This window comes from Pristiophorus japonicus, chromosome 13 (genome assembly GCF_044704955.1).
Source record: "Pristiophorus japonicus isolate sPriJap1 chromosome 13, sPriJap1.hap1, whole genome shotgun sequence".
Taxonomy (NCBI): domain Eukaryota; kingdom Metazoa; phylum Chordata; class Chondrichthyes; family Pristiophoridae; genus Pristiophorus; species Pristiophorus japonicus.
In genome coordinates this window covers 89,553,650-89,566,761 of record NC_091989.1, presented here as the reverse complement: position 1 = coordinate 89,566,761, position 13,112 = coordinate 89,553,650, and the positions used below count along the sequence as shown (strand labels likewise).

The following is a 13,112-nucleotide window of genomic DNA, read 5'->3' as shown; positions in this document are numbered from 1 at the left end:
ACTGAGCTCTGCGGGCTGGGAGAAATTACTCAATATGGAGAGTCTTGGACTGAAAATGTGTCATTTTTCCTTGTATACTTTAGATTGAACGGAGACTGTCCTCAACTCAGTTTTGCTTCCTTTTTCAGTTTTGTAGGATGTGGTGAAAGAGAATGCTTCAAAGAGTGAGTAATGTCCTGACGTCTATCTCCATTGTCATACAACATTTAATCATCAGTAACAGCAAGTAGTCACACATGGATTATACAGAATATGCAAGGAACACAGAGAAATAAAGTACAATTGTGAATTTATTTAGCCATTTAATTGAGCTGTTGAGTACAGGTTTATAAGACAATAGTTCTTAAGAGAATTTAGCAACTAGCAGCAAACCTAAGCTTGCTACCACAGCCTTGTAACATCTAGCTGGAACAGCTCTTCAAACTTCTCGTACTGTCCCTGACTGTGCTGCCTCTTGGGGTCAAACATTAAAAATAGTGCAATGGTGAACACAACACTTAAGCCAATTGTAACCGCCCTCCCCCCGCCCCCGCTTCAATACAATCATTGGACCACACAAATAACCATAAGAGTCTGTTGGAAAGGGGCAGTTCCAGACGACCCACCCAGAGCATGATCACAAGGATTTCCTAATGACTGGTCAGAAGGAGAAACATTCAATCATTTCCCGTAGACAGATATCAAATTAAGAACAGAAGGGAAGGAAGCCAAGCACCCAGCCTCAGGAGAATACTGGATTTAAAGCACACGACCGTTGCTTCTACACTGCTTAGACTTCCCACCATTAAAGCACAGTGGAATGAGGTAAGCTGCAGAGAGGCAGTACTCACTGCTGGCAGCATCTAAACTTGTACGGCGCCGTTTATGCAGCTTCTGGCAATGCGCAGAATGCAGGCGTAACAACAGAATTAGTGCAGGCCAAATACAAACAAACGGACGATCGAATCTCTCCGAGAGCTATGAAAATATGGTCTGAGAATTCCCAGCGTGTGGGGGCTCAGTGTAGAAAAGTAGCACAGGGAACCGTTTAACCGTTTCAGCTGTACAAACCCGTGTCTTCAAGAAAGTGTAAGAAGCCGATACTTTAGTCAGCCACAGTTCATTTACAAAGCAGACTTTAGACACGGTATGAAAAATCTCGTTTTATAGGTTGCAGAGGGGAGTTTTGAGCTGCAGTTACTGAGAGAGTTGACAGCCCCAGTGGGCCAGCCCAATGTGCTCAAATAACTTAAAACCCCACAAACGTTGGAAGGTTTCCCCCCCATCCTCAGACTGGATATTTCTACAATGAATGTCCATCACACAGTAACAGACTACAGTATCTCACTGCCACACTCTGTACAAGTACTCCTGTTTCTGGCTGTGGTTGAAAGCTGAGGTTTCCCCCCCCACCCCCCCCACCACTCCCCCACCCCTAGGCTTCCCCCTTTCACGGACTGATTATTTGGAGACTTTGTGGATGCCGTGTGCAAGGTACCCCACGTTGGCAGAGGTGATTCCGGCGACAGAGATTCGGCCATCCTTAGTCATGTAAATGGAGAATTCCTTCGTCAGACGCTCTACCTGCAAGTAAGATACAAGAGACAACTGAGTTCCATTGACCCATGCCACGGATTAGTGGAAAATAAACACAGAATTGTAAGTACCTGTACATTTCTACAAAATGAATTCAGTCCAGGTGACAGAGTTAAATACTACATACAGTGGGAGTCACTCAAACTCCTGTCATGCCTTCTTGCATAGAGAGCACTCTGCAACAAGCCTGCGTCTGTGCACACACAAGGCTGAACTCCAGGACATATGTATTCACCGAGGCGTATGAAAGCATGGGCCTTACGCTAAACATTAGTAAGACAAAGGTCCTCCACCAGCCTGTCCTTGCCGCACAGCACTGCCCCCCAAACATCAAGATCCACGGCGTGGCCCTGGACAACGTGGACTACTTCCCCTATCTCGGGAGCCTCCTATCAACAGGGGCAGGCATTGATGATGAGGTCCAACACCGCCTCCAGACGCCAGTGCAGCCTTCAGCCGTCTGAGGAAAAGAGTGTTTGAAGATCAGTCTCTCAAAACTGTCACAAGCTCATGGTCTACAGGGCTGTAGTAAAACCCGCCCTCCTGTACGGCTCAGAGACGTGGACAGACACCTCAAGTCGCTGGAGAAATACCACCAACGATGTCTCCGCAAGATCCTGCAAATCCCGAGAGGACAGACGCACCAACATTAGCGTCCTCGTCTAGACCAACATCCCCAGCATTGAAGCACTGACCAGACTTGATCAGCTCCACTGGGCAGGCCACATAGTTCGAATGCCAGACACGAGACTCCCAAAGCAAGCACTCTACTCGGAACTTGTCCACGGCAAACGAGCCAAAGGTGGGCAGAGGAAACGTTACAAGGACACCCTCAAAGCCTCCCTGATAAAGTGCAACAACCCCACTGACACCTGGGAGTCCTTGGCCATAGACCGCCCCAAGTGGAGGAAGTGCATTCGGGAGGGCGCTGAGCTCCTCGAGTATCGTCGCCGAGACCATACAGAAATCAAGCGCAGGCAGCGGAAGGAGGCTCCCTGCCCACCCTTTCCCTCAACGACTATCTGTCCCACCTATGACAGAGACTGTGGTTCTCGTATTGGACTGTTCAGCCACCTAAGAACTCCTGCTAAGAGTGGAAGCAAGGCTTCCTTGATCCCGAGGGACTGCCTATGATGATGATGATGATGATGCATTCTGCAAACACAGCACTCTGACCCTTTTAATCTGGTTGGACATATTCCTGGAGGTGTCATTATTGCCTCCAATGCCCCCAACCCCCACTCTCCTGCCATTGGTTGCCCGACACGTCACCCTCGCGGTGCACGACCTTCCCACGACAATAAATAGACTGTTCATTACCCAATTGGATGATTCCTGACTGTCAATCAAACAGTCTTTTTTGCCCCCTCATGTCCGATATTTTAGAACTAGTTGACAGAAGTTTTCAAAAATAATTTTAACAGAGCCACGATAATTCTGCTGTTTTTTTCCTCCTGATTTGCCAGCAGCAGTGTCCCAGAAATTAGGCTTCAATTCCTGGAGACTCCAGGGCAATCCTGGAGGGTTGGCAACTGTAACAGCAGATAGGATCACAGGAACATAGGAATAAGAGTTGGTCATTCAGGCCCTCGAACCTGTTCCATCATTCAATTAGATCATGGCTGATCTGTATCTCAACTCCATTTACCCGCCTTGGTTCCATATCCCTTGATTCCTTTACCCAACAAATATTTAGCGTCACTTTAATTCCCCGGCTCCACTCCCACTCTGACCTCTCTGACCTCTGTCTCCGACACTGTTCCAACGAAGCTCAACGTAAGCTCGAGGAACAGCACCTCATCTTTCGATTAGGCACTTTACAGCCTTCTGGACTCAACATCGAGTTCAATAATTTCAGACCATAACCTAATTTTTTTTCTCTTTCACATGGCAGCTGTCGATTCTGCCATTCCCATTTACACCTCTTCCAGTCTCAACTTTTGTTTCTTACTGTGTCCCATTACCATCTCCTTTTGCCTCGCACCATCATCCCTTTTGTCTTTTAATCTCTCCTGCCTTCCACCCTATCACAGACCTTCCCTTTTGTTCTTCCCTCCCCTTCCCTCTTTCCCTGCCCCCCTCACCGCCCACACACTTGCTTAAAATCTGTTACATCTCTAACTTTTCCAGTTCTGACGAAGAGTCATCGACCCGAAACGTTAACTCTGATCCTCCCTCCACAGATGCTGCCTGACCTGCTGAATATTTCCAGCATTTTCTGTTTTTATGTCAAATATCTATCGATCGTAGCCGTGGAAAATTTTAAACTGACCACAGCCTTTTGGGGAGCAAGTTCCAAATTTTCACTACCTTTTGTGCGGATAAAGTGCTTCCTGTTTTCACCCCTAAATGTCCTAGCTGTATTTTAAAACATTTTCTGGATTCTCCCACCAGAGGAAATAGTTTCCTTGTAGCTACCCAACCCAGTTTTTTTATCATTTTAAATTCCTTGATGAGATCACCCCATAATCTTCCAAACTCAAGAGATGAGCTTGGAATAAATTCTGCAAACACTGGGAAAGTACTCCTGCGATCTGGGAGAATTTGGGATGGAGCTCCTCGTGTTTGTAACTAGTTCTGGGATCAGAGAGGAGCGGGAGGAGTGTGGTCTAGGGGTTTGTGAGCATTGAGTAGGGGCATGGATCCTGGAAGTAGGGAGAGGTGTCACACGGAGAGAGGCCTGTGGTCCAGCAGGCCTGGGGATGGAGTTTCAGAGCAGGTGAGGTCTACATTACAGGGTGCTTAGTCTAGCAGCCTTGTGGAGGAGGAGAGCTGAGGAGAATGAGCCAAACTGCCCTCAGCCCCATACCGATTAGGCAGCAACCTTCAGCTTTTGTCCCCGGCCAGTCACAACTCCCTTTGGACCCTCAGGCATTCACCCCCCCCACAGAAAATCACAGGTGCAGTTTGTACGGAATTCATAGCAATTGTTAATATAGAAATGTTTCTATTTTCCTGAAATAAAGCTTTGAAAATCCAAACCCGGGTTTTGTTTGAAAGCCTTTTGGAAAAGGTAAAGAAACCCTCAGTTGACCACAAGATCCAGGGCACATCAAGTCCAGACGATGCACAGATTGCACCGAGAAATTCTGCAAACTGCACACATTCAGGATGCGGACTGCCCATGCTCAGGATGTAGAGAGGTGGTCGTCACCTCTGTCCAGATGTAGAGGTACAAATATCCAGCATTCTGAGTGATTTGATTGGTTCAACAATCTGACAGTGAAATATTTAGTGTTTTGTCACTAATGTCTAATATGGATTTCTATCATAAATATTTACATATGTATTTACAATGTTAAATGTTAAGGTGACTCAAAATCGTGACACAGGAAGTACGAGCTACGTGCAAGATGTTTAAGTATTGTGGTTATGGTACAGGACTGATGCCCAGAGTCAAATCCCACCACAGCAAGTTGCAAAATCTGAATTCAAGAAACTTAATAATTTGTGAGTTGGCACCAGGAAAAATGACTAATCTACTGGATTGTTGTGAAAACCCAAATGATCCAAGGAAAACAACCATGCCACCTCTGCCCAGTCTGATCCACACCTGGCTCCAGTCGCACTGAAGTGGCCAAGTGCAAGCCGCTAAGTTGTAAAGTAATAACTCAGGGCAACTAAATGTGGTCTTGCCAATGTTGCCCTCATCCCAAGAACAAAAAGACTATGGATTTTCCATTGAATGTATACAAAATATAAACCTGACCCCCCCCACCTACTGCTGTTCCTCTGGGGGATCTGAAGTTTGGGGAGAATGCATAGTTGAATAATAGCACACATATAAGAAACATTACACAGAACTGGTACTCGCCCTGGGCTCTGTCTCAGCCTCAATCCCATGCTTCTACTTCTGATCTCAGTCCCAGGAATGTCTCCACTGCCCAGCCTCAGCTCCATTAACACTTCTACCCGCCCCAATCCCCAGAGGACAGGAATAGTCGGCATTCCATCTCGATTCAACTTGGACCTCCAGCTTCCATGTCCGACTGCTTGCCTCCCCAGCTCCATGGTCCTCTGCCCACCTGTGTGACACATGGAATGGGCCTATGCTATGTTCCCTGTTCGAATGCTCCCCCCCATCCCCCCAGCCCGTGCCCGTGCCCTGGGTAACCTGCTATCAATGTCACAGAAGATTGTTGAAGATTACTCCTGCGATTGAAGATCGAGCACCCGGGCATTGTCATGATGAAGGCAATTGCCAGGTCACACGTTTGGTGGCCAGGGATAGATGCAGACCTGGAACTTTGTGTTCGCAGGTGCAACACCTGTGCCCAGCTGGGCAATGCACCCAGGGAAGCCCCCCCTTAGCCCCATGTCCTGGCCCGTCATCCATGTGGACTACGCAGGTCCTTTCATGGGAAAAATGTTTTTGGTTGTAGTAGACGCCTACTCCAAATGGATCGAGTGTGACATTCTCAATTCAAGCACATCCTCTGCCACGGTAGAAAGTCTACGGGCAATGTTCACCACCCATGGTCTACCGGACGTCTTGGTCAGCGACAATGGCCCGTGCTTTCCAAGCATTGAATTCCAGGACTTCACGGCAGGAAATGGTATCAACCATGTCAGAACGGCACCGTTCAAGCCGGCCTCAAACGGCCAGGCGGAACGAGCAGTGCAGATAATCAAACAGGGGATGCTCAGAATCCAAGGGGGTTTCCCAAAAAGCCGCTTATCACGCCTCCTGTTGGCCAATAGATCCCGACCACACTCGCTCACAGGGGTTCCGCCCGCAGAGCTGCTAATGAAAAGGACGCTCAAAACCAGGTTATCCCTTATACACCCCACCATGAAAGAAATTGTTGAGAGCAGGCGCCAGTCACAATGTGACTACCATGGTGGGAATGCGAGGGCGCGATGTATTGATGTCAATGACCCTGTCTTTGTCCTCAACTACGCTGCAGGGCCCAAATGGCTCGCAGTTACTGTGATTGCCAAAGAGGGGAATAGGATTCTGGTAGTTAAACTTACCAATGGATAAATCTGCCGCAAACACGTGGATCAAACAAAAAGGAGGTTCAGCGACCCCATAGAAGAAGCAGAGGAAGAACACGATGTAGAGTTCACTCCACCACAGGTGACCGAACACCGGAACCAAGTGGAGGAGAGCCCAGTCACTGTGGGCAGTCCGGACAGGCCTGAGGCACCGCAAAAGCAGACAGTCAGGCCAGCGCCCAACAACCAGAGCCCCAACTCAGGCGCTCTACAAGGGAGCGTAAACCACCAGAGAGACTTAACCTGTGATCCCAATAAGACTTTGGGGGGGTGGGGGGGGGGGGGAAGGTGATGTCATGTATTCTACTGTCATTGTAATCCATGTATAAACTGACCTAAGTTGTACACTATGAGAACACTGACCACTAGGTGGTGAACTTGTGGGAGACACTTCTAACCTGGACTTTCAGGTATAAAAGGGGAAGCTCCACCTATCTTCTCCATTTCAGTGCTGGCGAATAAAGTTTACTGGTCACAGAGTGACCTGTCAAGTATGGGTCTTAAGTGCATTTATACTGTATAGTAAGGACATATTAGATATCGTTGAAGATTACTCCTGCGATTGAAGAGCTGTCTTAGAATTATTACCTGTTCTGGTTTGAGTCCTGTGTAACAAAACATCCCAATCTGGTCGATGATGTGCTGCCAGTTATGGATTGAGCCTTCCTTTTTCAGGTTGGACACCAGCTGCTCTCTCATACTGATGATGCGGTTTGCCATTCCCTTCACCTCCTCTAGCCTGGCAAGGGGCAAAACAAAGAAAGAATCATTCTCTACAACATAGAAACATAAGAAATAGGAGCAGGAGTAGGCCACCTGGTCCCTCGAGCCTGCTCCGCCATTGAATAAGATCATGGCTGATCTGATCATGGGCTCAGCTCCACTTCCCTGCCCGCTCCCCATAACCCTTTACTTCCTTATCGCTCAATAATCTGTCTATCTCCGCCTTAAATATATTCAATGACCTAGCCTCCACAGCTCTCTGGGGCAGAGAATTCCATAGATTTACAACCCTCTGAAAGAAGAAATTCCTCCTCATCTTAGTTTTAAATGGGCAACCCCTTATTCTGCGACTATGTCCCCTAGTATTAGTTTCCCCTATGAGTGGAAATAGCCTCTCTGCATCCACCTTGTTGAGCCCCCTCATTATCTTATATGTTTCAATAAGATCACCTCTGATTCTTCTGAACTCCAATGAGTATAGGCCCAACCTACTCAACCTAACCTCGTAAGTCAACCCCCTCATCTCTGGAATCCACCTCGTGAACCTTCTCTGGACACCCTCCAAAGCAAATATATCCTTCCTTAAATACAGAGACTAAAACTGTACGCAGTACTCCAGGTGTGACCTCACCAATATCCTGTACAGTTGCATCAGGACTTCTCTGCTTTTATACTCTATCCCCCTTGCAATAAAGGCCAACATTCCTTTTGCCTTCCTGATTACTTGCTATACCTATATACTAACTTTTTGTGTTTCATGCACAAAGGAACCCCCAGGTTCCTATGTACTGCAGCACTTTGCAATTTTTCTTAATTTAAATTATAATTTGCTTTTCTATTTTTTCTACACAATGGGCTTCCTTCTGCTACAGAAGAGACAAAAAAAAATATGCTCATCAAGGTAAGAGATGTTAGTGCTGGAGAATTAAACACTTTCCATTTCAGTCACCCAGTGTCAGAATCAAGCATACCAAATGCATGGATTTGATGTGAGGCTTCCTCAACTCTGCCTCAGCCTCCAATCAGTGCCAAGTTAGGGACAGTTCTGTGCTGTGGACCCACGACCACTAGGAGCAGGGCTCGACCGACCAAGCCCCTATTATGGAGGGCCCGTTGTGACCAGCAGGCAGCGACTTTGATTCCATCAGTTTTTAGATGGTTTGGGACTGAAGGCAAGTATCCAACTTATTGCATTAACAGTGTCAGCTGTGGCTCAGTGGGTAGCACTCTTGCCTCTGAGTCAGAAGGTTGTGGGTTCAAGTCCCACTCCAGGGACTTGAGCACAAAAATCTAGGCTGACACCCCAATGTAGTGCTGAGGAAGCACTGCACTGTCGGAAGTGCCGTCTTTCGGATGAGACGTTAAACCGAGGTCCCGCCTGCTCTCTCAAGGGAACGTAAAAGATCCCATGGCACTATTTCGAAGAAGAGCAGGGGAGTTATCCCTGATGTCCTGGCCAATATTTATCCCCCAATCAACATAACATTAAAAAAAACATCATCAGGTCATTATCACATTGCTGTTTGTGGGAGCTTGCTTGTGTGCAAATTGGCTGCCGCGTTTCCCACATTTCAACAGTGACTACACTTCAAAAAGTATTTCATTGGCTTTGAGACTTCCAGTGGTCATGAAAGGTGCTATATAAATCCAAGTCTTTCTTTCTTCTTTCTAACCCATCCACAAGGAAAAGGAGGTGGGGTTGCGTTAAAGAGGAAATCAATGCAATTGTAAGGAAGGACATTAGCTTGGATGATGCGGAATCTGTATGGGTGGAGCTGTGGAATACCAAAGGGCAGAAAACGCTAGTGGGAGTTGTGTACATACCACCAAACAGTAGTAGGTTGGGAACAGCATCAAACAAAAAATTAGGGATGTGTGCAATAAAGGTACAGCAGTTATCATAGAAACATAGAAACATAGAAAATAGGTGCATGAGTCGGCCATTCGGCCCTTCGAGCCTGCACCGCCATTCAATGAGTTCATGGCTGAACATGCAACTTTAGTACCCTATTCCTGCTTTCTCGCCATCCCACTAGTAATAAGGACTACATCTAACTCCTTTTTGAATATATTTAGAGAATTGGCCTCAACAACTTCCTGTGGTAGAGAATTCCACAGGTTCACCACTATCTGGGTGAAGAAGTTTCTCCTCATCTCGGTCCTAAATGGCTTACTCCTTATCCTTAGACTGTGACCCCTGGTTCTGGACTTCCCCAACATTGGGAACATTTTTCCTGCATCTAACCTGTCTCAACCCGTCAGAATTTTAAACATTTCTATGAGATCCCCTCTCATTCTTCTGAACTCCAGTGAATACAAGCCCAGTTGATCCAGTCTTTCTTGATATGTCAGTCCCGCCATCCTGGGAATCAGTCTGGTGAACCTTTGCTGCACTCCCTCAATAGCAAGAATGTCCTTCCTCAAGTTAGGAGACCAACTGTACACAATACTCCAGGTGTGGCCTCACCAAGGCCCTGTACAACTGTAGTAACACCTCCCTGCCCCTGTACTCAAATCCCCTCGCTATGAAGGCCAACATGCCATTTGCTTTCTTAACCGCCTGCTGTACCTGCATGCCAACCTTCAATGAATGATGGACCATGACACCCAGGTCTCGTTGCACCTCCCCTTTTCCTAATCTGTCACCATTCAGATAATAGTCTGTCTCTCTGTTTTTACCACCAAAGTGGATAACCTCACATTTATCTACATTATACTTTATCTGCCATGCATTTGCCCACTCACCTAACCTATCCAAGTCACTCTGCAGCCTCATAGCATCCTCCTTGTAGCTCACACCGCCACCCAACTTAGTGTCATCCGCAAATTTGGAGATACTACATTTAATCCCCTCGTCTAAATCATTAATGTACAATGTAAACAGCTGGGGCCCCAGCACAGAACCTTGCGGTACCCCACTAGTCACTGCCTGCCATTCTGAAAAGTACCCATTTACTCCTACTCTTTGCTTCCTGTCTGCCAACCAGTTCTCAATCCATGTCAGCACACTACCCCCAATCCCATGTGCTTTAACTTTGCACATTAATCTCTTGTGTGGGACCTTGTCGAAAGCCTTCTGAAAGTCCAAATACACCACATCAACTGGTTCTCCCTTGTCCACTCTACTGGAAACATCCTCAAAAAAATTCCAGAAGATTTGTCAAGCATGATTTCCCTTTCACAAATCCATGCTGACTTGGACCTATCATGTCACCTCTTTCCAAATGCGCTGCTATGACATCCTTAATAATTGATTCCATCATTTTACCCACTACCGATGTCTCCCTCCTTTTTTAGAAAGTGGGGTTACATTGGCTACCCTCCACTCCATAGGAACTGATTCAGAGTCTATGGAATGTGGAAAATGACTGTCAATGCATCCGCTATTTCCAAGGCCACCTCCTTAAGTACTCTGGGATGCAGTCCATCAGGCCCTGGGGATTTATCGGCCTTCAATCCCATCAATTTCCCCAACACAATATCTCGACTAAAAAAGAAGCTATGGATGCCAACAGGCAAGGGACAAGATAAAACTAAAAGAAAAAGCATACAAAAATGCAAAACATTGCACAGATCCAATCCTGGCGACTGGGAGAGCTACAAAGAACAACAAAAAGGTCACAAAACGGATAGTAAGAGCTACAAAAAGAGACTATGAAAAGAAACTTGCAAGGGTTATCAAAATTGACACAAAATATTTTTACAATTATATTAGGAAAAAGAGGGTGGTCAGTATCAATGTGGGCCGTTTGAAAACGGAGAACAGTGAAAATAAGGAAATGGCGGATATGCAGAATAATTATTCTGAGTCAGTATTTACAGTAGAGGAAGAGGATCGCATGTCAGGCATCCCAAGGAAACTAATAGTTAAGCAGGGTCAGGGAGTCACCAAAATGAATGCAAGAAAAATATCATGTAATGAAGAAAATGGCACTAAAGAGCGACAAATCCCAGGACCAGATGGTTGCCATCCCAGGATTTTAAAGGAAGTAGGTGAGAACATTGCATATGACCGAACTATCATTTTCCAAAGTTCTCTCGATTCAGGAACCATTCCTATAGATTGGAAAACTGCACATGTCACTCCGCTATTTAAGAAAGGTAAGAGAGGGAAACTAGGGAATTGTAGACCCTTTAAGCCTATCATCTGTTGTTGGGAAATTACTAGAGTCTATAATTAAGAATAGAATGACAGAACATCTTGAACATTTTCAACTAATCAATGAGAGCCAGCATGGATTTGTAATGGGTAGGTCATGTCTGATGAACCTAATTGAATTTTTTGAAGAGGTGACTAAAGTAATGGACAGGGGAATGTCTATGGATGTTATTTATATGGACTTCCAGAAGGCATTCGATAAAGTTCCACATATGCGACTGTTACCGAAAGTTGAAGTTTATGGAATTGAATGCAAGTTATTGACAGGAGACAGAGTAAGGATAATGGGAAGGTACTCTAATTGGCAGGATGTGACTAGTGGTGTCCCACAGGGATCAGTGGTGGGGACTCAACTATTCACCCTATTTATTAACAACTTAGATGATGGGATAGAGAGCCACTTAGCCAAGTCTGCCGATGGCGGCATTGTAAGCAGTGTAGATGAAAGCATAAAATTACACATGGAACTGTGTCAAGTGGATTTCGATGTAGGCAAGTGTGAGGTCATCCACTTTGGACCTAAAAACGACAGATCAGAGTACTTTCTAAATGGTGAAAAGCTAGAAACAGTAGAGGTCCAAAGAGGCTTGGGATCCATGTACATAGTTTGTTAAAATGTCACGGGCAACTACAGAAAATAATCAAAAAAGCGAATGGGATGTTGGCCTTCATATCTGGAGGACTAGAATACAAGGGGGTAGAAGTTATGCTGCAGCTATACAAAGCCCTGCTTAGACCAAACCTGCAATTCTGTGTTCAGTTCAAGGCAACCACACCTCAGGAAGGATGGCGTAAATTTATCAAAATGATATCTGGACTCCAAGGTTTAAATTACAAGCAGAGATTACACAAACTAGGGTTGCATCCCCTGGAATTTAGAAGGTTAACGGGTGATTTGATCAACATTTTCAAGATATTAAGGGGAACGGACAGGGTAGGTCAGATAGAAACTATCTCCACTGTTTGGGGAGTCTACACCAGTAGCAGGGAAACCAGACATCAGGAGTAGGGAAAATGCTAGAATCCATTATTGGTAACAGGACACTTAGAAAAGAATAATAAGATTGGGCAGAGTCAACACGGAATTATGAAAGGGAAATCATGTTTGACAAATCTGTTAAGAGTTTTTTGAGATTGTAACTAACAGAATAGATAAGGGGGAACCAGCGGATGTGGTATATTTGGATTTTCAGAAGGCAAGGTGCCACACAAGAGGTTATTAAACAAAAGTAGGGCTCATGGGAATGGGGCTAATAGACTAGCATGGATTGAGAACATAAGAACGAAAGAAATAGGAGCAGAAGTAGGCCACCTGATCCCTCATGCCTGGTCCGCCATTCAATAAGATCATGGCCGATCTGATCTTGGGCTCAGCTCCACTTCCCTGCCCGTCCCCCATAACCCTTCACTCCCCTATCGCTCAAAAATCTGTCTATCTCCACCCCAAATACATTCAATGACCCAGCCTCCACAGCTCTCTGCGGCAGAGAACCCCACAGATTTACAAACCCGAGAAGAAATTCCCTCTCATCTCAGTTCCAAATGGGCGACCCCCCACCCTGAAACCATGCCCCCCAGATGTCCCCACGAGTGGAAACATCCTCCCTGCATCCACCCTGCCGAGCCCCCCAAGAATTCCATACGCCTCAGTAAGATC

General features: G+C 46.0%; 1 protein-coding gene across 1 annotated transcript in view; it reads right to left on the bottom strand.

Annotated features, from left to right (window-relative positions):
- Window positions 1-272: 272 nt before the first annotated feature.
- Window positions 273-13,112, bottom strand: part of LOC139278685 (aspartate aminotransferase, mitochondrial-like) — a 50,791-nt gene continuing 37,951 nt past the window's right edge. Inside the window, exons 9-10 of the mRNA XM_070897731.1 lie at window positions 7,162-7,312; window positions 273-1,563 (exon numbers count right to left, since the gene is read on the bottom strand). Coding sequence (XP_070753832.1) covers window positions 1,441-1,563; window positions 7,162-7,312 — 274 coding nt within the window. The 3' untranslated portion in view covers window positions 273-1,440. The remainder of the gene's footprint in view (window positions 1,564-7,161; window positions 7,313-13,112) is intronic.